Source organism: Erithacus rubecula, assembly GCF_903797595.1.
Source record: "Erithacus rubecula genome assembly, chromosome: 1".
Classification (NCBI taxonomy): domain Eukaryota; kingdom Metazoa; phylum Chordata; class Aves; order Passeriformes; family Muscicapidae; genus Erithacus; species Erithacus rubecula.
Genome location: NC_136658.1, coordinates 19,210,290 through 19,233,425, shown reverse-complemented (window position 1 = coordinate 19,233,425; position 23,136 = coordinate 19,210,290). Strand labels below are relative to the sequence as shown.

General features: G+C 39.7%; 2 protein-coding genes across 2 annotated transcripts in view; one reads left to right on the top strand and one right to left on the bottom strand.

Moving 5' to 3' along the window:
* COL8A1 (collagen type VIII alpha 1 chain) overlaps positions 1-23,136 on the bottom strand; it is a 386,313-nt gene that overhangs the window by 263,203 nt on the left and 99,974 nt on the right. The gene's annotated exons all lie outside the window — the stretch shown is intronic.
* Positions 7,144-23,136, top strand: part of DCBLD2 (discoidin, CUB and LCCL domain containing 2) — a 41,183-nt gene continuing 25,190 nt past the window's right edge. Inside the window, exon 1 of the mRNA XM_079302807.1 lies at positions 7,144-7,454. Within this exon, the coding sequence (XP_079158933.1) occupies positions 7,340-7,454 (115 nt within the window). The 5' untranslated portion in view covers positions 7,144-7,339. The remainder of the gene's footprint in view (positions 7,455-23,136) is intronic.

Sequence of the window (23,136 nt, the reverse complement as noted above, 5' to 3'; positions counted from 1 at the left end):
TATATTTATTTATATTTGTATCTGGAAAGGCACTCTTTTCCTTCTCAACATAGAAACAGCTGCAGGCTTTAATTCCTAACATTTAGAAATATACTGAAAACTATAGGTTCCATACTTACTCAAACTTTTTTATGAGGATTCCCAAATTTTTTTTTTTTTTTTTTTTTTTTTTTTTTTTTTTATTTTTTTTTTTTTTTTTTTTTTTTTGCTATAGCAAGCTGTGTTGCCGTGCTTCCTCTTTCTGTGCTTTAACAGAATTACTGCACATACAATCAGTCCAGAAATTCCCAGGAAAACACTGCACATCTGTGTTTCTGGGCCTCATCTCAGGAAGCCTCTGAGTTACTGCTCCAACCTTCTGATATTCAAGATGGTAATTCATTCCCTTTACATTTGTCTATAAGATATGAACTAGGGAAGCTTTTCCTTCCCATCTGCTGCAACTGGGTGTCCAAGTTCTTCAGGAGTGTCTCTAAATCCATTTTCACTAACATTTGTATCACTCCTATCCTTTCACAGGAGAGATTGACACTATGAGGTTGCAATCCCATCCAATGACTCACATCTTTCTCATTAAGTCTTCCCAAGGGACACTTCAGGGTCTGTGCTGGCACAGAAGTTGTGTTGCACCTCAAGAGGAGTGGGTGTAATTTTCCCCTTAGCCCTGAAAATGCAAAGGGACTGGGGAACAGTATTGCCAGTTACTAATTAAAAAAAAAAAACAAACCAAACAGCTAGGCCTAAAAAAACTATTTAAAGAAAATACAGGGACAGGGAGTCTTTCTTCTATCTTTTATTTTTATCAGACCTCCTGGTTGATTTGGAAATACTTTAAAATTATTTTACCAATCACAAGGGCCAGAAACCTACCCTTTTGTAACATCTTTTATTGCTCCCTCTCTTTCCCTCTCTCTCTCTCCCTCTCTCTCTCTCTCTCATTTTTTAATTTAATTTTTAATTTGATCCTTGAAATTCTTGCACAGTCGTTGCTTGCCAGCATCCAAGTATCCAAGTGCTAGCAATAACAGAAAAAAAACCCCAAGTTTGTGGGTTTTTGGTAACTGGCAAAGCTGTTCTCCAGAGAGAAGAATTAGCCCTGTGCACAAAGCTTCGATTTCTCATAAAATAGCCCTATTTCTTCTTTAAATTTGATCAAAAGCTCTAATGTTTATGTATGTCTTTATTAGAAAAGAGTAATATTTCCTTCAAAGCTTTTAATATTTTCAGGCTTTCTTCCATTTAAAATTATAATTCTCTGCTATTTCAGTTAAATACTACACCAATTGAAATGGAGACATTTTTGAAATTGAGTAATTTTTGCCTGCAGTTCTAGCTTTGAATTTCATCAGCACCACTTAGGGCTGTCCATCAGCACATTACTTAAATCTGTACAAAAGATTTCAAGCTTTTCATCATTCATTTTTCATTCATCATTTTCATCTAGAATCTGGAGTTTCTAAAATATACTTTCACATTTTGATTCTCTTCTTTTCACTACAGTTTGTTTTACTCATCACTGTACTGATATGGTTGCAGCTCAGCTCAGCTCAGTTTGTGTTGGTGGGACTGCAATGAAAGATCAGACAAAATCAAGTTGCTCTCCAGTTTCTTTATCTTGAAGAGAAAAAGCTGGTATCAAAGATTTCATACCCCAAGTCACAATTTTAACAGCCAAAGTACAAATACCTGAAACAAATAAATTAATTTGCTAAGGAAATTACCAATCTCAACTGCATCTATTTCTGAAACAGAAAATTTGCTTGAAGCTCTTCCTTTTGGATCTCAGCTTCCAGATATTGTCTTCACAGGTCCCAGGCTGTTCCATTATACTCTCACCTCAAGGTTCTGTTGACATCTGAGGCTCCCCTCTAGACAGCATCATGCACAAATACATTACAAATAAACATTACACTGGTCTCTGACAGTGATGTATGGACATAGTATTTTCTTTAGACTGGATACAAAGCCCTGAAATGTGCCACACTTAATTCCTCTCTTTCCCCTTCATAAGGACAAAAGAAAGGGTGCTCTTAATTATTTTCCTAATCATAAATGTGATCTGTTCTCCACAAGCATGCAAATGTATCAGCAAAGAGCTGCCGCATTTTAGCCTGACACCTAAAATTTTTCTAGCTGCCATTGGTCAATGAGGTTGGAAGCAGAAATAAAATAATTATTCAACCTGGTACAGTGTCTAAATCAATTCAGAGGTAGGAACAATTAAGAATGCAGGCAGAGAACTAAAATGATATAGGAAAGATACAGAATTTGGAGCAGGTGCAAGTCATGAAACAGTGTTTCAACCTGGGCTTTGCACACAAGAATAAAAGCTAAAAGACAAAACTAAAACCTGAAAAAAATACAACACATTGAAGCGAATATGAAGAACAGTATCTTAGCTATAAAATAGAGAGGAAATATATGGAAATAATTGAAGATTCATATTTTCTGATTAAGCACAATAGATACAGACTTATATATGCTCTTAATTTCCACAAAAGCTAAAGCAATGATTAAAATTTTACCTGTGCTTAAGTGCTTAATTAATCCTATATCAATCATAGACTCCTCCTTCAGCTTTCACTGAGCCATAGGATTCACTGTATCCTGGGAATTTAAATTGCTCAATACTTTGAAATACTGCTTTTATTTAAAAACAGTTATAAGATACAATTAATCTTTAATGTTTTTCTATTTTTGCCTGAAGGATCTTAGCAGTACTGGCCATTGATACAATGAACATGAATTTGTTTGAGAGTAAAAGACAGTAAAAGATCCCCACTAATATTTTCCTTCTGTATTTACAGTGTTTAAATAAGAAAAAAATAGCTTATATTTATCACCAGCATCCCTGAATTGTTTAATATATACAGTGCAGTAAAAATGTAAAAATAAAAAATATTCTTGGAATTTATGCTACTGTTTTCCCCAGATAATGACTTTCAGCACAGTAAAATTAACAGATGTTTCTTACTAAAATAATCCAGAACTACAGGTTAAGTATTTATTCTCTTTTAAAAACACAACCACTCAGCTAACAAATAACTCTAGAGTGCCAAATAAATGTGCTTTATGTCCAGTCCTGAGGCTTCTTTCTGAAGTGAATTACTAAAGAACCTCAGGTAAATATATCATGGTTTTATAAATGTGTTTCTGAGGATGAGACTAATTGCATACATTGATGTGAGTAATATATAATCAATACCCATTTTCCTTTCTAAAAGGATGAATTAAAAGCTATTCAGCAACTGAAACTTTGTTGTTATTCTTAAAAAATAATCAGCACAATAGGCAATAAAAACTGGAGCAAAGAAAAAATGAGAGCAAAGAGAGGAGTAGAATGATTATTACTGAAAGTTATTACAAAACCTAGAAATCACAAATGAGATGAAAAAAAGTAGCCAAGAGCAACAAAAGCTAGATTCTAGAATATCACCTGGAACTATAGGACTTTCACCCACAGCACATCACTTGGTGCCTTAGAATCATACAGTCATAACAGGTCAAAGGGACCTTTAGGGGTGATCTAGAGCAACTCCTTGCCCAAACAGGTCTCATCAGATTAAGTTGATAAGGGCTAAGGGAGTCCTGAAAATCTCTAAATATGGGGGTTCTCCAAGATCTTTGAGCAACCCAGTCCAGTGTTTGACCATCCTCATGGTATATTTTTTCCTTTTTATCTAGAACATGGAATTTACTGTGTTGCAATTTCTGTCTCTTGGCTCTTGTGCCAACAGACACAAGAGTGCACTCATGAGAAGAGGCTGGTTCCATTTTCCAGTCCTGTCCTGCCAGGTAGTTGTAAGCAGCAACAAGATCTCCTTTTCTCTGAGCTGAAAATACCCAGCTTTACCATCCTCTTCATGTGCATCATGTTCTCCAGCCCCTGACTATTTTGGAGGCCTTTTGATTGATTCTGTTCCATGTGTCAATATTTTCCTTGTACTAGAGAGAGCCCCAAACCAGTGACAGTACTGAGATGCAGTGTTATGAAAGATCATTCCCCTGGCCCTTTGTTAATACAGCTCAAGATGCTGCTGGCCACCTTGGCTCCAAAGGCACAGTGCTGACACACATTCAACTGTCCTCTAGGACACCAAGGTCCCTTTCTGCTTCCAAACAGCTCCCAGCCTGTGCTGTTGCATGGGGCTATTCCTTTCTGGATGCAAGAACTTGGAATTGCTCTTGTGGTGCTCTCTCTGAATAGCAGTCCTGCCCTCCAGCTGAATTCAGCTTTCGAAATGCAACAAAAGAATGTAAAATCTAGAGAGCTATGGTGGGAAAGAAGCCCAGCACTCAGAAGCTTCTCAAGGGAAATGAGAGAACCAGATGGAGATGATAGTTTCAGTTACCTCTAGAAGGTACTCACAATGGGAAGGAAACATTATAGAAATGCTTAGTTGGCTAAACATTCTTCTATTAGCACTGAGGAGGTGGTTTGGTCTTCTGTCTTACCATATTAAAAAAAAACAGTATTTGTGCTGATTTCATAAGAGGTATTGGCAATTTGCCTTATGAGATTGGTATCATATGTTATTATATTTGTGTTTGCTTCCCGGAGCATTTTAATTTTATATCTGTTTTGATTTGATGACAGCAACAGTTCTAAGTCACAAACTAAAACTGAGTCTTTCTTACACAATTTTTTGACTCCGAGGAGCTGCCTGGAAACTCTCACACACCAAAATATGCAGTACTCTGCAGCTGGTGTACCTAAACTCATTTTGTGCTGGAATCTTCCCAGAATGAAGAATGTGAAAGCCACAGTGACCACCTGGATTTATCTAATTCTTCAGATGTTCTGTTACATGAAAACCATGTATTAAGACAAGCCTTTCAAACAGTTGCATTGCTAATCCTTCGACTCTGTAGATTCAATAAATCTTTGAGTCTTTTAAGGTGCATAACCTTTGATAGTTTCTGTGAGGAAACTTTTATTGCTTCTGTCAGGATAGTAGTGTTCCCTTTGCAAAATATGTAAGCTAGGGTCCACAAAAACCATCTGTGGTCAGGAAATGTAGGTTTGGGATACACTTCCAAGACAGATTAGGCAAATTTGGCCTCTGGCTGCTCTTAGGAATTCTGCAAGTTTTCACACCTCATTTAGAAATCAACCCTTTCACAAATTCAGAAACTCCTCTTTTACATGCACAAATAAACGATTTAGAATAGTCAAATCAAGTTCAGAAAACACCTTGACAACAGAACATAATACAGAAGGAAACCTCTGTTAGGTCCATCAGACACTGTCACTGAATTACATTTAGGAAGTTCAGATGCTCCTCTTAATGTATGGCACCACTAAGCCACAGATTATTCAATAAGTGATTTTTCTAGTACACAACAAATCCTATCAGTGATGGATGATCTTAGGAATGTGGTCCCTAATACAGAAAGGATGTTATTTTAGTGATATAACTGCTTCATTTGACCTATGGTGTGAACTTCTGTGTCTGGTGAATGGAAGACAAAGCAATGTATGTAAATTATTTTTGATTCACCTTCCATTATATGTTGTGAGATGTCTTGGTAGCTATTACATCTTATAAGATGACTTTAAAAAGATTAATCCGTGATACACTTCCACTGACTTTGCTTTCATTGGAGTATCTTCCCATGTAATTAAAAGGTTTAAAACTGGGAAAAATAAGAAATGTTCTAAAATCCTCATGTTTATAATTCCCTAAGTATATGAGAAGCCACCTCCTAAGAGTTGTTGCACAAGTATGGGCCAAACAAATACAAAATGTACAACAAAATTTTGCTGTCTTTAGTCTGAGCAACCAAATCTGTTCTGGAATCTTCTGTGATTTGGCACAAGTGGTATGGACGATATCCTCAAGGAAGGAGAGGTAATGCCCTCCGTGTTTCTTTGTCAAGAGGCTCTAATAGCCCTTATACAAAGCCCTCTATAAGCTGTGAGAATGGACTTGGACATAGTTCAGTTTTCAGCATCCTAATAAGGAATAGTAATGCTAAAACAATTACTAAGCATAATCTAAATACTTCCTCAAGGAACTCTGTGGATTGGGTAAGACTGACTCCTGAGATGGTTTTTGGCAGGGCCATTTTGGTGGGGCCAGCACTGGACACTCCTGGCCAGGAAGCAGTATCTGTTTCATAAAGCTGTTTGGGAGAAGCAGAGAACAATTTGTTCCAAAGGACACGTTTTACAGTGCAAGACACGTTTTACAGTGCAGCCGCTGGATCTGGATGCCACCGGGGATTGACGTGCAGCTGCCCTTCAGAGCAGAAAGGCTGAACCTCGAGCCTATGCCGGCTGCCAGGCTGATCTTTGGAAGCTGGGGAGCCCCAAGTCCCTCCTGCTTGGTGGGGAGAGACAGTGGTCAGTGGAGTGCTGAGTGCATCAGTCACGAAGCTGAGAGAAATGTGAAATGATGTCTGTGTAGGTGTGACTCCCACCCTTCCTCTTGACCCTTAAACCTTGCTGGGAGGAATCTGGGTTGTGACTGCAGCTGTGGATGCACGGACAAGACGTTTTGTCAGCACCTGAAAATCACATTCTGTTCATCCACCACCGAAAAACACGTAGAAAGTGCTCCTTTCCATAATGATGATATTAGAAAGGTGATTCTTTGATCCTAAAAGTTATTAAAATCTAATTATTTTAAGAGTTGAGAGTTCTGGGGTTTTTTTAAAAGTATTTTTTTCCTGTGGTTGAACTTCAGTCTTTAGGGAAATCTCTCCAATCGCACACGGTGCGTGTTCAAAAGCTGGGGATAAGGGATAAAGCACTAATGGCTTGGGACCTCAAAGCCAAGCCCTTCCACATCTAGGGCTGAATTCACATTTGCGTGTGGAGTGCTACGACACCAGATTGTCCTTTCTATTAACGACAGCAATAGTCGTGTTTCCAAGGACTTTTGTTTGGGGTTTTCCCAGAAATTTTGCCTTAACCTCTACTTGGGAGGGGAAACAAAGCTCAAAGAAGTGTAATACTCGTAGCCAGCTCGCAGAAGAGGGCGGCGGTGGAACAGAGCGGGAATTGAGGGGCTGGCTCGGGGACCCGCTCCCGGGGCCGTGAGCCCCGCGCAGGCCGCCCGGGAGGGCGCGGCTCGGGGCGGGAGCGGCGGGAGCCCGCGCTCGGCTCGGTTCTCCGCACCACAGGCGCCCGGGGCTCGGCGGCGCCCGGGGCCGGCCGTGCGGGCGGAGGGGCGGCAGGAAGCGGGGCGGCCCCGCCGCGCCCCCGGAAGCGGTTGGGCGGCCGCGGGGGACGGGCGGGCTGGCGGGCGCGCAGGGCTCAGACGCGGCCCGGCGCGGCCGCCCCGCAGCCCGCGATGCCCTGGGACCGCCGGGCGCGCCGGCCACGCGGCGGGGCATGGTGAGCCCGGGGCGGCCGCTCCCCGCGGGGACACGGCGGGCGGCCTCGCTGCTCCGCCCCAGCCTCCTCCTCCTGCTGCTGCTGCTGCTGCGGGGCACCGAGGCGCAGAAAGGTGGGTGCGAAAGCGGCGGCCGGGGGAGGGAAACCAACCCTCCGGGGCTCTGCTCTGGGAGGGGGCGCCGCTCGGCATGGGGCCCTACACGCCGAACCTGTCCGCTCCCTGGCCAACAAAGGGCGAGAGAAGAGACCCGTTTTGCGGGGTGGGGGTGGGGGCGGGGGGGGGGGAAGGCAAACAAACAACTAAACAAGGAATGTATTTTCGTCGCGTATCCCGCACTCCCAGGGGGAGCTGTCGGCGGGAGGCTTCCCCCGGGCTCGCAGGGAGCCGGGGCTGTGGGGCAGCTCGGGGCACAGGGCCAGGGCAGGAGCGCTGTGGGGTGACCCCGGCTGTGGAGTGTTCGGAGCGAGCCACGGGAGATTCTGCCTGCTGTGAAAATAAACTTACACTCGCCCGAGAGTATGCAGAAGTGTTTATAGGGGTGCGCGTCCGGAACGTGTGATACACAGCGTAGTTGGCGTTGTTGTTTTTTGGGGGGTTTTTGTGTTTAGAGAAATCGACGAGATTTCTCCTCCTCGGGTGGAATTAATGAGCAGGCTTTAGCACTGTGAAAATTACGAGGCACAGTTTGGTCAGTTCATGGCAGAAGATCAGAGGATGCCACTGTGACTGTCACTTTGATCATGTGCTTGGGACAAAGTGGTGGGAGTGAGTGTTTTGACAGCATCTTGAAACTCACTTCTGGGTTTGGGAAGATAGATTTTGTGGTTTTCAATTCCACTTGCTTCTTGCACTGGTCTTAAATCGTTTCAGAGACTGATCTCAGAAACTGTTTCAAAATGTCACATAACTTTCTCTTTCTTTCCATCTCAGAGATGGAAATATGGTTGAATTTCAGAAATGCTGCATTTAAATGCACAAAGGGAATAGGAATTATATGCACTCTACTGTTTTTGCATCTAAATTAAGCATTTAACTAATTAAATAAAATTAATTGGATGGGAGAAGTTCAGTGATGTATTCATAGAGCAAGGTATTTGTGTAGACTTACTTTTCCTCTTATTTCCAGCTAATTGCATTTAAGTATGTTCCAATACACGTACAAAACTAATGCTAATAAGCATTTGACACAACTGGGTCTGTTTTCTTGTAATTTATAATGCATCTGGAGAAGACCCATTTGCTTTTGAGAGGAAATTGGGCTGTTTTATCATTTAGTCTTTTGAAGGTTGCTGCTGGATGAGGCAGGCTGTTAGTGCTAGTTCCTGGCATTGTGTTAGTTAGGCAAGGTGTTAGTTCATGTTGGAGGAGCATCATGCTGACACTTGTCTGACCTTTTGGTGAGCAGACCGAGTTTGTTATTCTAGGAGAAAACTGAAATAGCTGTGGGGGTAGGGGAGAGTCCTAATTTACCTGCAGATGGTTGAGTCGAATTGTTTCGCTGGGTCGTCAGGGCTGTGTTACAGGGGTGGGGCCGTGCACCGAGAGGTGCGGCTTGCGGGGACAACCCGCCTTTACAGGCATGTGGGAAACTTTATCTTTCTGTGCTTTGGGAAACTGCTGCTGAAGAGCTTCTACCCCGAATTTCAATTTGTAGTGTTTCTCTAATTAATGCTTAAAGTTTGCTCAGAAGTCTCGCTCTTGAGCAGGAGGGGAGCCTCTTTATTGACAAGCTTCATTTTATTTGCTAACAAAAAGCAGAGCTTGTTTTGAGGTGAGGGACTCTGGTGTTGTCAAATACAATGCTTCAATATGAGAAACTGCTAGAGCTTCTAAGAAGAATTCTACTAGTGAGGGACTGTTTCCTTGCCAAAATATTTTCATTTATCTTATTCCAGAGAAGGCTGGGGAGCCCATATCCTATATCTCTAAATGCTGACATAATTCTGATTTAGGTAGGGAGTCCCATATAGAAATCAAGCTGCTGTCTAGATCTTGAAGGTCTGCACAAAGTGAGTACTCAATTAGGGCATTAAATATATGAACGGGCTTCTAAGAGAGTGTCTTGATTGACAGCAAAAGTAACCAAGGCTTGGGGAATTCCACAATCAAAGTTGCTTTTAAGCTCTGTTATAAAAGTACAGTGAGTGATACTGTATAGGAACCTAGTCTCATTCATTTTGTTGGAGAGGCTGATCCTCTGTTAATAAGCTGTTGTTCATTTTCTTTTCTACTGTTTAGCAGCTCTAAGTCTCACATATAATGTGGTCTTTAAATCTTTTTCTGAAGATAGTGTTTTCATTTCTCACATGCTTTTCTGTAGAGCACCTTCCTGGTATGAACTGATTTTAAAATAACATTATTTTGGTCAACATGAAGCTTGTTTTTAATGTTGGGTCAATGGTGCTCCTCTCCTTTCAGACAACAGCAAACTAAGAAATGAAAAAGTGCATATATTGCTGTGGTGAATATGTTTTTCACAGTAGCCCACTGTATTATCTTGTAGGATTCAAGTGGAATTTTTTTTAGTCTATGATATTTAAAATCATTCAGTGTATATAATTCAGAATTCTTTGGTCAAGAACTTAAACTGGAGTGTGCTGCTGTGTTCAAAAATTATACCTTCAGAAGTGCCCTGTGCTACATTTCATAATCTCATGCCTTGGGGACTGTGCAAGTCAGCTCTTGTCATTTTTGAAACAGTTGTTTAGTGAATCCAGCTCCTGGTTGCAAGGAAATAGATATTTGAAAAATACTTAGAGTATTTGGTTTTGGTTTTTTATATAATTAGGCAGGTGTGAATAAAAGCAAGCCAGCAACTAAGCTTCTTGCTCTTTGTGGATTGAATTTTGATAAACATTGCTCTTAGCTGATGTTTAGGTATTGAGATAAATTGAGTATGGTCTGTTTATTAGCTAAGTTTAACCTCTTTTTTTTTAATTTAGAAAAACACAGCTACAGGAGGAATGGTTGCTTAGCTTTTGTCAAATTAGAAGAGGAGTAATGTGTCAATAATTTTGAAGGTATGAAGCTTGCAGGGTCTGTAGAGCAAGAACTTTGTTACCACAAAACTAGTTTGGTAGCCATCTGATGGGATTCCTAGTGGATACCAATGTACCTGTAAAACTAGGAGAAAGTGCCTAAAGTTAAAAGTAACCTTTTATTTTGAAACTGATTCCACAGTGACTTGAAGCAGATTTATTTGCAATCTTTTTTTTTTTTTTTCTTTTTTTTTTTTAGTTAGTGCAGGATGTTTGTTTCTGAATGTGATTCCCACTTTTTGTTCTAAACAAATAGCAGCCCTTCAGGATGTTGTTATATGCTTGAGCCTCATTGAAGAAAGTGCAAAAAAGTTATTCATCACTTAGCTTAAAATTCTGCTTTACTTTGCTTAAAAATATTTACATTGGTGTAGCAGGGAAAAATAATTTTTGAATGTCTGGTTCTGAGTTATCAGTGAAGTAAAAGAACTCATAGCTCTGTGCACATTGAGCCTCATGAAAGGGTTGTCCATGGCCTCGTGCTCAGGGACTCAGCACAGTGTTTGTGGATCATTTGTGTGTTCCTTGTTTCCCATCAGTTCCTCAGTGTGCTCTCCTCTCCACAGCACTCTGGGTCTCACCTCTGCTTGTCCCTCCTGCAGGGCAGTAGGCAGTGGTGGCTCTGACTGTGGCTAGCCCAGAATTGGGCAGGTGCTGGTCCGTCAGCTGTAGTCTGGGGAGAAGGATTCAAGCAAAGAGAAGATGCTCTAGCTACATATCCAGCGGCTGAGCAAGATGGAGGGAGACTGCAGCTTCTCCCTCAGGGTCCTGCAAGAGATGATTTCCTGCTACAACAGGCTGGCAGGGGTTCCAGCTGGCAGGGTAGCCCATTGCAGGTGTGTTTTTTCCTGCTGCAGAGAGCTCTGGCCATGTGAACATAAAGCACTGTGTCTGTCACATGAGTGACCGCCATGTAAATGCCAGTTTCTATTCTTGCTAAATTAGATTGTGTGGTGTCTCACTGCACTTTGTATCCATTGTCCTTGGCTGGGCTCATCTGGAAGGAAGGGAGTCACAGCCAAACCCAAAAGGAATTATTTTGATTTAAAAGACCTTCAGATCTTTGCATGAGAGATTTATTGTCCTTCAAATTAACATCAGATTAAGTGTTTTATGAGGAGGAGGGCAGTGCTCTAATGAACTGTTTTGCTTTTTTAATGGGACAGTTTTACTTAAGAGTGCAGAGTGTTTTGAGGATGCAGTTGTGCTTCTTGAGGATTCAGAGATTGGTACCATTTAGGCAGGACTGCTGGGGCAAATCCCTTTCATCCCTGTGTTGAGAAGTATGGAAGAGTTTTTCAAAACCAGGGCTTAAAGTTAGGGTAGGCTTTTTCAGGTTTTCTGATGCTCTTTTTAATTTCCCAGCATTGCACCTTGAAGATAGATTTAGAGAGGAGGAACAGTGCCGTAAAGAATTTTGTGGAGGAATGCTGTTCCTGAAAGGAAGTGAGCTGGTACTGGAAGTATAGACCTAAAAAGAGTGAATATTGATTGCTTTTGCAAACAAGAATCTCAGCAGCCTAATTTTTCCTCCTCCAGTTAACGAGCCTTTTTTGCAGTGGGCATGTGGATCTGGTGGGCAAAAGCTACATCCCTGTGTTCTGCAGAGCATCCTTTCTGGGAGGGTGCCTCCCAGTACTGCCTTGGTTCAGCCCAGCTCATCTGGGAGCATGTTGAGGTTGTGCTAGCCTCCCTTCCTGTAAAGAATGCAGGAATCACCCTTTCGTGTAAATATCCTTTGGAGCTCTCATGCTTGTGAAAATGTACTGCATTTTGGATTTAAGCAGTAACAGTGTATGTTGGTTTTAGATATATACTGCTATATGTGTGTGGCTATAAAAATCAAGCATCTGAGCTGGAGTCAAAAAAGCAAGGTAAATATTTTTTCAGAAGCTTGTATGCTGTTACTGTGTGCATCTCAAGCCAGCCTTCCAGCACATTAGTGCAGTGTTTAGTAAAATTATTTTCCTGCTACTGAATGGAGATGTTTGGCTTTCATGATTTTCAGGAGTGTTTTCTTATGTTATTCATGTAAGAGAAAAATAAATGTCTCCTTTCTCTGCAATTCTGCCAACCTGCTTTATGGTATGGGAAATGATGAATTAGGTTTTTAATGAGATCGCTGCTGCTCTGTGTAGTTTCAGTCATCAGCTGCTTAAAGGCTGCCTTGAATGCATCATCTTTCAGAGCTCAGATAGTCATCAGTTCAAATGCAATCCTTGTTGGAATTGCTGCTCAGCATATTGTAAAATGTTTCTGTATTGGTTATTTCATCCATATTTTGAAAGGCTTTTAAAAAAAAGTTGCTTGTCACTCCCACTTTTGTAACTGCACCCTGTGCTTTGGGAAATTGGAATTTTTTTGTAGTCCTCCTGCATTTTCTGATTGAGTTGCTTTTGGATTAATTTCTCTAAATCAAATATTATGGAACATTCAGGGTCCTTTTATTTAAAATAGCATAGTTGAAACCATTGTCAAAGCATAGAGTGTGGATTTGTTACTGAAGTTTGGGGAAGTGGAGAGGGAGAGCACGAGTAATACTGATGTAGAAGGCCATGTGGTAACTTGTATTAAGATAGAATTTTCAGTCCTGAGTGTTTTTTATGCAGAGTGATGAGTTGTTACCTTTGAAGTCTGTTCATTAATGCAGTAAGACTATGAAATACTGAATTTTGCTGAAATACGTCCTTTGTGATCCATTACTGAAGGCAAACAGCTTGAACTGTGCTGTTCATAGTCTGAGCTTTTTGCTTTATAACCAACTACTTTGTATTATTTGAAACAAAAATTATACTTGAAAATGTGATAGTGACTTGATCTTTGGACCACAGAATAACACTCATTTTGAAAATGGCTTCTAATTGATGCATGTTTTTATCTAGTGCCTGAAAAAAAAAACCCCAAAACCCAAACCCCAGCCCTTGAATGGGTAAAGAAGCATTTAATCTGTCCTTTCTTTTCACACATGTAATTTCTGGTGTTGCCTTGCATGACCACTTAGTTTCCCCTTGGTGAAGAGTTGTAAGAGGATAACATTTCTCTATGGTTGCTAAACTCTTCAGAAAATGAAATTAAAGCAAATAGTTCATACTTGTTTAGCTGTCTCAGTATTTCAATGAATTGGATCCTTGAATTGTAACACAGTAACTTGGTACTGCTTATGGCATTTGCATGCTTCCTGTTGGCATTTCTTCAAAATCTGTGTTTGGAGTTATCACTTCTGTTTGGGTTATATTCCTTTTTTCTCTGCAAATACTAAAATAAAAATTTTCAGTGAACAGTCTGTAAGGTTTGGACCAGCACAGCTAGTAGATACTAAAGCTCAGTCATTAGTTGTCTCTTTGATTTTGCTGAGTTTAGTTGCATCCTGAAAATCAAGCATATGTGTTTTTATCTTTGCAATAAGTGACAATTCATACTTCTAAACATTTTGTTCCAAGTTTGCAGTGAGACTGTGATTTGAGTTGACCTCTCTAGCTATAAAACAACAGGAATATATTTGCAGTAGCAGTGTGAAATGCAAGTCCACAAAACATTAGAAGTGCAAGGATTCTTAGCGGCTATTGGCAGTTGCTTTTAAGTTGCTTATTCTTTTGAAGAATAAGGATTCCTGGAAACAGAATATGTGTAAATGGGGACTGACTATGCACATGCTTGTTTTTAATGTTTGCTGATGTGAGGAGGATGTGTTGGCCTGAGCACTGGTCTCTGTTACAAGGGTCTTGTGCATTGTGACTTAGGTAATCATTATTTTCCTACAGTTATTTCACTGCTAATCTTGGGAACCTCTGTTCCTAGTATCTTCCTGAAAATGCTGATTTCTTTCCTGTTAGCAGAAATTCCATGCCTCTTGTTTTTGAGTGGTGTCACAGTTAGGAGGTCCCAGTTCCATGCAATAGTTGCGTGCGTTGCAATCGCATTAGTACATGTTGTTGTGGAAGCTGAACCAATTTTGTGAACTCAGTTGTGTCATTCTTGGCAATACCACTAGGTGTGTTTTTAAGAATGTCTTAGAAACAGATGGGTAGGAACTTGTTATTGTATTTTGTTTATTTGTTTTCTTTTCCAGGTGTTTAAAGCATGTTAGCTTTAGGAATGGTTAAAAAGTCTCTTTCTCAAGATGCGTTTGCTCAAATCTGAAAACTTTCTGGAAAGAAATTTAATGCAACTTTCTGAATGCCTCTTAGAATAGTGACTGGCCAACTTTAAGTAGTCAAGGTGCACAAGGAATCATATTTTAAAGGCCTTTCTGCTCTTCAGTACAATAGGAAACCATCATTCTGTAAAATGACTGATAAATAGGATCAGACAGGTTCAAACTTGCTGCTTTTTTCTTTTTGAAAGAGAGAGTCTGGGGTTTTTTTATTTGTGTAGTTTTTCAATATTTCTTTTTTTTTAAGGAAATATTTCTCTGGCATTCTCTTTATGCCAGTTTGTGTTTCCTTGGCAAAACTGTATCACAGTGGTTTTGTTAGTTGTAATATTAAAAACAAACAGCTATTTTAAGATTTTTTTATTGTTGTTCTGTGTGGGTATCTTTGATTATGTTAACATTTTTCATTATTCAGTAAAATTTTAAATTAGTATATAATATTTTAGCATTCTTCATGATGTGACAACTCAATTCAACTAATCACAGGAAACTGCCTTATTAACCATATTCCATTGATCATGCATCATTTGTGAACTGAAAAGTGGAGATAAAGCATATAGATGATCTGACCATTAATTTTATTAAACACTCCCCTTCCTATTTTACATCTTCACTAGTTAATCCCCCCTCTAAATCTTCCTCCCAGATTTTTAAGTTTTCTTGATATACTTGTAGCTCAGGGAGGAGGTTTTGTTATCTAGGATTGGAATATTATCCATCAGAGTGACCATCCTTGCCAGCTACTCATCTTTGGATTGTCAGTCTTGCTGGAATTTGATGGATTGTGCATGAGGTCACATGGATTCTCTTTTAAAATTTTTTTCCCCAAAATGGTTTTTCTGATAGAACCACTTCATAAAGCCAACCCCTCTGATTTTCTTGCTTCCTTAAGTGCTGTCAGAGGTAATAATTTGATATATCCCTGTGAATACTATTAATGGTGGAAAAGGGAACTTGAAAAGCTTGACATGCTCCTGAAAATGGTTGTGAGCAGGTAATTCTTCTGTTATGGATTCTAAACAGCAGGATGGTGTAAACACTTCCCAGAGTGATGCTGTCAGCCATCACACTAATACTGTTTATTGTGACCTGGCATTTAATCAAGGTTTGTATATAAAGGCTCTGTAAAATTATTTCAGATTTACAAAAAGATAATTAATTTTCTTCCCTGAGTATTATTTTCTCCTCCTATTCAGTGATCCCTTTGTGATTTTCCTAAACTTAGATTGGGCCATCATAAGACCTCTAATGGTCCTTTGCTGTGAAGAGGAAATCTTTCAGGTCTCTTAATTGTAAATTCTTGGAGTAGAAGTAGTAGCTGTTTCAGTGTCCAGTTGCAGCTTTCAGTGTTGAAGGATAACACTGAACTGTTTTAGTACAGCTCTCTTCAGTTTAACCCCAATATAGAATTAAAAACAGGACATGTGAAGTGTTTCAACTAGACTCATCAAGACAAGACACTTATATAGTTACTTGGATGTAAACATGGAGTTGTTTTCCTGGAGGAAAGCCTCACAGGAATGAGGCAGGTGAAAGATCCTCAGTATCTTGAGTGGAAAGATGAATTACAGTGGTGCAGTTTTGCCTGGTCACTCCTCAGAGTTCGGAGCATTTGCCTCTGAAGGGATATAGCACATATGCTGAGTATGTTGTGCATGTGTGCTTGCCTGCAAGACCACACAGGGTTTCATAACTGGCAGCTGCTGCATCTTCAGCAGGACTGTGGCCAGTTAAAGTTCATATCTGGTTATTTTAACTTTGCTCCTGAATGGTTAAGATATAGAAAAAAACACCTTGCCTTGTTCAGTGTGGTGGAAAGAAGCCACTGGTGCTTAATTTTCTTTTGCAAATCTGTGAGTTTTGTGATAAACCAAGAAGCCCTAAACCACATTATCTGTTCAATTCTATTTTTATGCGATTGTGTACTGGTGTCAAAGTACATCTCATTATCACAACGGAGGAAAGAACAATGCATTCAATTGAATGCTTTTGAACACTTCTGTACTAAGTCTAGCGATGATCAGTTTTTGTCTTTTTCCTAAGTATAGTTGAAAATTTCAAATAAACCATTTGCATTACTTTATATCTTCATTTTTAGATAGATGCTTTTAAGATCTCCAGTCCTCCTACACAAGGCATCATTTTCTTGTTGCTACAAAGAAAGTACAGCAAAGCTGATGAGCAAGCTTAAAGTTCAGAAATAGTTTTTACTGAAGGTTCACACACTGACTTCCTACCTGCTCTCGCTATACTTTTTATGATAAATTTGGGACTTAAAAAATAATGACTCAAACATTTAAATTTGCTGTCATATTCCTAGTTCATCTTGTTATTCAGTAGTACATAATGTAGTATGTAATTATTTTATTGGTTGTATTCATAGAGGGTCAAAAGTGTGACAACATCTTTGTTTTAAGGGAATATCTGCAGGGCAGAATTAGGAATGAAGTGCCTTTTAGAACATTGTATATTAAATATTATATTAAATTTTAAGATGCTGGAAAGAAGCCAAGTCATTCAAAATGGGGAAACTCCAGACAGTTCTTGTTGTAATTTTGAAATTAGATCAGAAAATTAATGTTGGAAATCAAGATGAAGCTGTGTGCCACCTACACTGGGAGAAGGAACTGCTGGTGCACAGATGTGGAGTGAGATGTTTCATTAGTTGGATGACAACCTTTCAAGAGGATTAGAAATACATTTAAAGTCTCTGTTCTTGGTGCAGCTGTGGAGTGCAAATAAAGACAACTGTTCTGAGGTTTTCAGTGACAACTGTGTTTTAACGTTTTCTTTTTGAAAGCATCCACTATTTTTCTCTCTGTTCAGGTACCCAAACCAAGAGCTTCCTCCCTGCTAGCTTCTATTGATTCCATGCTGCCAAAGACTATTCTCACCTGTGGCTGCTGCTGGCTCCTCCCTGTGCCTGCCTTGCATCCTCTGCATTGTTCAGGCTCCAGTGGCTGGTGGGCTGTGCCCATCCCTTGCCCAGCAGAGAGCAGCTGGGATGGGAACCTGGGCCCAGAACTGGGGTGCAGCCCAACAAGGATACAGTGAGCCCAACAGGGGCACTGGCAGTGGATGGAGCAGGGAAGGGGCAGCTGAAGATGGTGTTGCCACCATGGATCTGCAGCTTAGGGTGTGCAGTCTCATTTATGAGCTGGAAAAGGAAGTGGGGAAGAGTGTAGTGTTAATTTAGCCTGTGAATTATTGGTATGATTGGAGAACTTTTTTGCATCTTAGTTGACGTGTGCGAGGCTTGTAAAATTTCATGTGGTCCTAATGTGGTGAGGAGTTTGAAGAACTTCCAGGAGGTTTGAAGCCCATTCTGACCATGACCATTGCTTATTCTCATAGTGTTTTGCATGACCATCTGTGTGTTATTTTTTATTTTTTCATCATCTGTGCAGCACTTAAAGCACTGAAGCACAACAGTGTTTATTTTTAAGAAAGTGTTGGTGCAGATTGCAAAGTAAATGCTGTGTCTTGGGAAGCGGGCCAGCTGCATGTGCCAGCCAAACAAAGACATAGAGCATGAGCTGTCACTGTGAGTCAGCCTGGGCAGCAGATCAGAGGTTATGTACCATTGAGCACACAGCCCTCTCACAGACTCCTCATGTAAATCACTTTTCACCATGCCTAGCCTTTGTAGCCTCCTTATGCCAGCATACTATGTAAGCAAGTCATAGCTGTCCCTGGGGACTTATATTGTTCCCCTGGCATCAGCAATAGAAGCTCTGCAGTAGTATCACACAGAGGATATCTCTGCTGTTCTTTTGAAGTAGTCAGTTCAGTTAGTACATGACAGCAGAGGAAGCATGTGTCTTACCTGCTCTGACAACTTAATAACTTGAGATAATTTATTTTAAAATGTTATCATATTTTGGATGCTAAATTTAGGATTCCTAAGTATTACTCTTTCGTGTAAAATTCAGTGGCTGGAGGCTAAGAGTGGAGTTGCAGAGAGGATGATTGTAAAGCTGCATGTACAGATTAAAATAATAAAGTATTAATTATCACTAGCCCAGCACGTGGCCCTTGTTGTAAGTGAAAACAATAAAATTTTGTTGTAATGGCATACTAAATTTTGTACTTTTGCTATAAGAACAAGAATCAGCCTCTGTCTGCTCTCACTCTCTCCTGTCACCCCACTGAGCTGCCAACATTTTGAAAAGCAAAACGCTTACTGTGCTTTTGTCCTGTTCCTGTCTTTGTTCAACCTCATCCCATAATTTCACTAACTGTCTAAGGGTGCCCCACAGCAGGTAAATCAATCCAAGCCATTATCCCACCTGCCCTTCACTCCCTGTCCTTTCACTGGCAGTGTCACCAGGGCTGCCTCAGGTTGGGTTGGTGAAACCCAGCACGGTGTGGTGTCAGTGGGTTGGGGCACACTCTGTGACCAGCTTGGTTCCTCAAGCCAGTGCACCAGTCTTGTGTGACTGCTCTTCCCAGGGGTGGGATAGTTTCTGCCTCTGGTTGGCATTCAAGCTTGTTTAAAGTGCAAATATGGGTTGGCAGTGCTGCTGAAAGAAGCAATTGCTGCTGTTCCCCTACTCACACACTGTCTTATCCCTGTGTCAGGGAAGGCACTGCTGCATATGCATACTCAGATAAATTAGGGGGTTGCTCTAGGTTAAAAGTAACAGCTGTTTTTATGCCAAGTCCCTGCTCTGGTTGGCCATGTGGCTGCATAAATGTTTGTCTCTAGTACCAGGAAGAGTGTGAGAACATGTGGCCAAAAGTGAGAGGCAGACAAGGCTTGCTTTTGTCTGTGGCTGTGCTAATTTAAAGTGCCCTTTAAGTGTTTATTGAGCTGTGGCCTTGCTTGTGGCAGTGTGGGGTATTTTATGTTGTGAAACATCTGTGATGGGATGAAATGCCCAAACCAGTGTGTTACAGAGGCAAATAAATGGCATTAAGATCAAAGTAGACTGTGTGCTGTTGGCTTGTTAAGAAAATTAATTCTGACAGAGGAGCAGATTCCTTCCTCAAGAACATTACTCTATGGAATTTGGTGGAAACAGCAGTAAAATTGGAGGACACAAATAAGGGCATTTGAAAATACTTGAAAAAGCTATTTAGAATTGGATGTCTCTGTGATTTAATTCTTCAGTGTTTCTTAATCATATAACTCTTTTGTTCTTTGTGTAAACTTATTTGCACATGCTGAGAAAAGCAAAAAGCAGATGCAGTGTCTTTTAGTGGTATGCTGATAAAAAGCAGAGAAATACAGAACACAGGAACTGAACAGATGAGGATAAATTATAGTAATGCATTGAATTAGAAAGAGTTGGGTATTTGAAGTTAAAATTAATGTTTTAAAACATTTTTGTGCTTATATGACTCCTACAGAATTGGTTTTACCTTTGGTTAGTTAAAAAAGTTTTAATTACGTCCAATATTTAGTCACAAACATACAGAAAATAATAGTTTATATATGTAAAATCTTCTCAGGAAACCCACTGGTTGAATTGAGTCTGTTCAAAAGGCACTTCCACATGTTAAAATTGAGATTGATGTATGGATATGCATCAGTTATGCCTTATAGACCATAATATTCAGCTGTCTAATGTCTTTATCATTCACTCTTCTCCAAGTAAAGAATGGGAAAATATTCACTGGCCTAAAAAATTACTTTAAACATGTTTTGATAGTGAGAACAGGTTTAGCAGTCACTAACAACAGCTGTTCTCAGGGGAGGAAACTTCTGATTAACTTCCACAACTACAAAGTATAGTTTTGGGGTTTTTTTTTGGTTTTTTTTTTTTTTTTGGGTAATTATAACTTAGCACCCATTCCTATATGTTCAGTATTCCTTCATTTTATTAAATTCCACATTTTCTTAAGTATCAAAATCCTGTGGATTTGGTATGTTTGTGTTGGTTTGAGTCCTGTATTTTGTTGATGTAAAGAACTTGGCTTTGAGGAATTGTTTTCAGTCATCTGCATGATTGCATCAGGCATCACTGTGCCATGTTCATATGAACTCTGTTAGGGGGGTTCATCCAGGCTGCATTCAGAGGTGCCTGCAGAAGAGATGGATTCTTCGGATGGCAGCTGCTTAAGAGGTGCTCTTGTTTCTAACACAAGTTTTGGTGAAGAGCTGAGCTTTTCCTTTTTGCTGTGAACTTGGTCCCCAGGACATGTGAAATTGGATGCACATCTGCAGACTCTCCATGTGTCAGGTGTGCACACGAGTGATCCAGTGCTTCTACAAAGGCCTTTATCTATCCTGCAAGTCTAGGAGGCTTGTGATGTGACAGAGAGGTCTGAAAGAAAGCAGGAGACTTGTTCAGCTGTGTACTGACAACAGAGTTGTCAGCCCATCCAGGAATAATTGATTAGGGAATTGATGTCTGTCCTATGCGTGTTCTCAGATCCCCCATTCTCACAGATTAACAGAAGCAAAAGATTCTGTGTCACTTCATGACTTGCAGGTGGATGAAGTGAATACTGTCCTATATATGCTGCCACAGTGAAAAGAAATGTACTTTTTGTTGGAAAAATTGCAGAGTATTGCAGATTGCTCCCCTGATACTGGATGTGTGTATGTGTCTCTGGAGTTCATCAGTGATGTTTAAAGAAGCCTGGCAGAAATGATGAAGCACCATGTTGCATGGAGAGCTCAAGAACTGCCCTTTTATAGTGCCAGTACAACAAGATGTGGGTTCATTGTTCTGCAAGTTTCATTGAAATTGTGATTTTTAAAATTTTCCAAATAGCTTATGAGTGATGCTGCTGCCCTTGGCAGACTGTATATGCCATGGTAATCTTCAGATTCTTCAGGCATGAAGTGTCTGACATTTCTGTTACCACTAACATAAGTGAAATACAAAAAAAAAAAAAAGATCTAAAATGTCTATTCAGAAAAGTTACTTTTAAAAATTGGCTTCATAGTAAGATGCTGCAGATTCAGCACAACTGTTCCTTTCCCTACCTTTCTAGTATGATTTGACAGCAGGTTCTTTAATATGGATAGAGGAGTATTTTTCCTCTCATGTTTTTAAGAAAGCATACAACAAAGAGGAGGTTTGAAACTGACATTTCCATTAAATTGTGTAAAGCAAATTAGAAGGTTTTACTCTCTAGCCATGGGAAACAAGACATTGTTCCAAACTACAAGGGGTAATGTTGACATTTTAATAAATATTTGTCTTTAAAGGAAAATATCCATTGTCTTTGTAAAACTTAAAATATTTTATTTGCATTTTCTCACCTGAACGTGTTGTTGTGGAGTTTGTTTGCTTTTCTCATCAGAAAGCTGTGCCCTGTTTATCATGCACAGTACAGATTTGTTTCAGGCTTGAGATAGCTGAACAATAAATTAGTGGAGAGAAGTGTTTAAATGGATGTTAGGCATAATCTTTTCTACTTTTAACTGGAGAAATTTAAAATTCATTTTGGGTCAAAGAGGAGACCCAGGCTTTGTCTCTGATTTTCAGCAGCATAGGTTTAAGAAGTTTTAAGATTCAAGAAGAAGGACAAGAATCAAAGATACAGAATTATGTGTATTGTTCATATTCCTGGTTTTGAAAAATAGTATTTGTGTGGTGACTGCATTGCAGTAACAGGCCTCTTGAAATGAGAAATAATTAACTTCTGAGCATTATAGTTCATGTAGGGATTTTTATTTTCCTTAAAATTCACTCGTAACAGTGTATCTTCCCAAACAGGTGAATGCTACTATGAATTCGCATTCAAAAGGCCACTGTGTCAGTGTATGTGCAGAGTATTTTCCATGTGTGAATAAATAAGCAGTTGCTTACCCCATCATGGGTCAGGAAAAGCACAGAACTGATTAATGGCTCATTGCTTTTGTTTAGGACATCACCTAAAACTGACTGCTAATTATGTTGATGATTATTTTTATATCTGCAGTATAAAGAGTTTTGAAATGCTAACCCCATGTAACACCATGAATATATTTGTTATTGTTCTTAATATAATAAATTCCATGCATTTTGTAATGTGTGTATTTGCTTATGAAAAGCCATTTTACAAGAACAGGAATCCTTTATTGTTAACTTATTAAGACTAATCAGAAATCTGATATTTGAATGCTTGGTAGCTAATGGACCAAGGCCATACAGGGTCTACATAATAAAACTTCCACTTTCATTAAGGTTATAACATGCCTTTTGAAAGAAACCAGAATTATAATGATATATAAAACATGCAGTTTAAGTTACCTCTTTTTAATGTTGAACAATAGTGTCTCGTGTTGGAAAGGCTCAGATGTCATCCAAATGAAAATAATATTTGCCATGGGATAGAATGAAATGTTTTAAATCAAACTGCATTAGTGAAAACATGGCTGAAGAACAGCTTCACAAATGTAAGTTTTGATTTTACTAAACAGATAGTCCAGTTAACTTTTCCAAGGATGTATCATTTTCATTTCAGACTGCTGGCAAGATAAACAGCTGCAGTTTGCATCTGCATCATTTATAATTCTGTGTATACTAGCAGTACTTTAGATTTTATAACATTCAGCTATCTTTAATGTGCTCAGATTATTAGGAGAATAGTTTTTTCTTTGCAGAAATCAGGTGTGTTTGCAAACAGATTAATCAGACATAATTAATTTAATCACAGGGGTTTG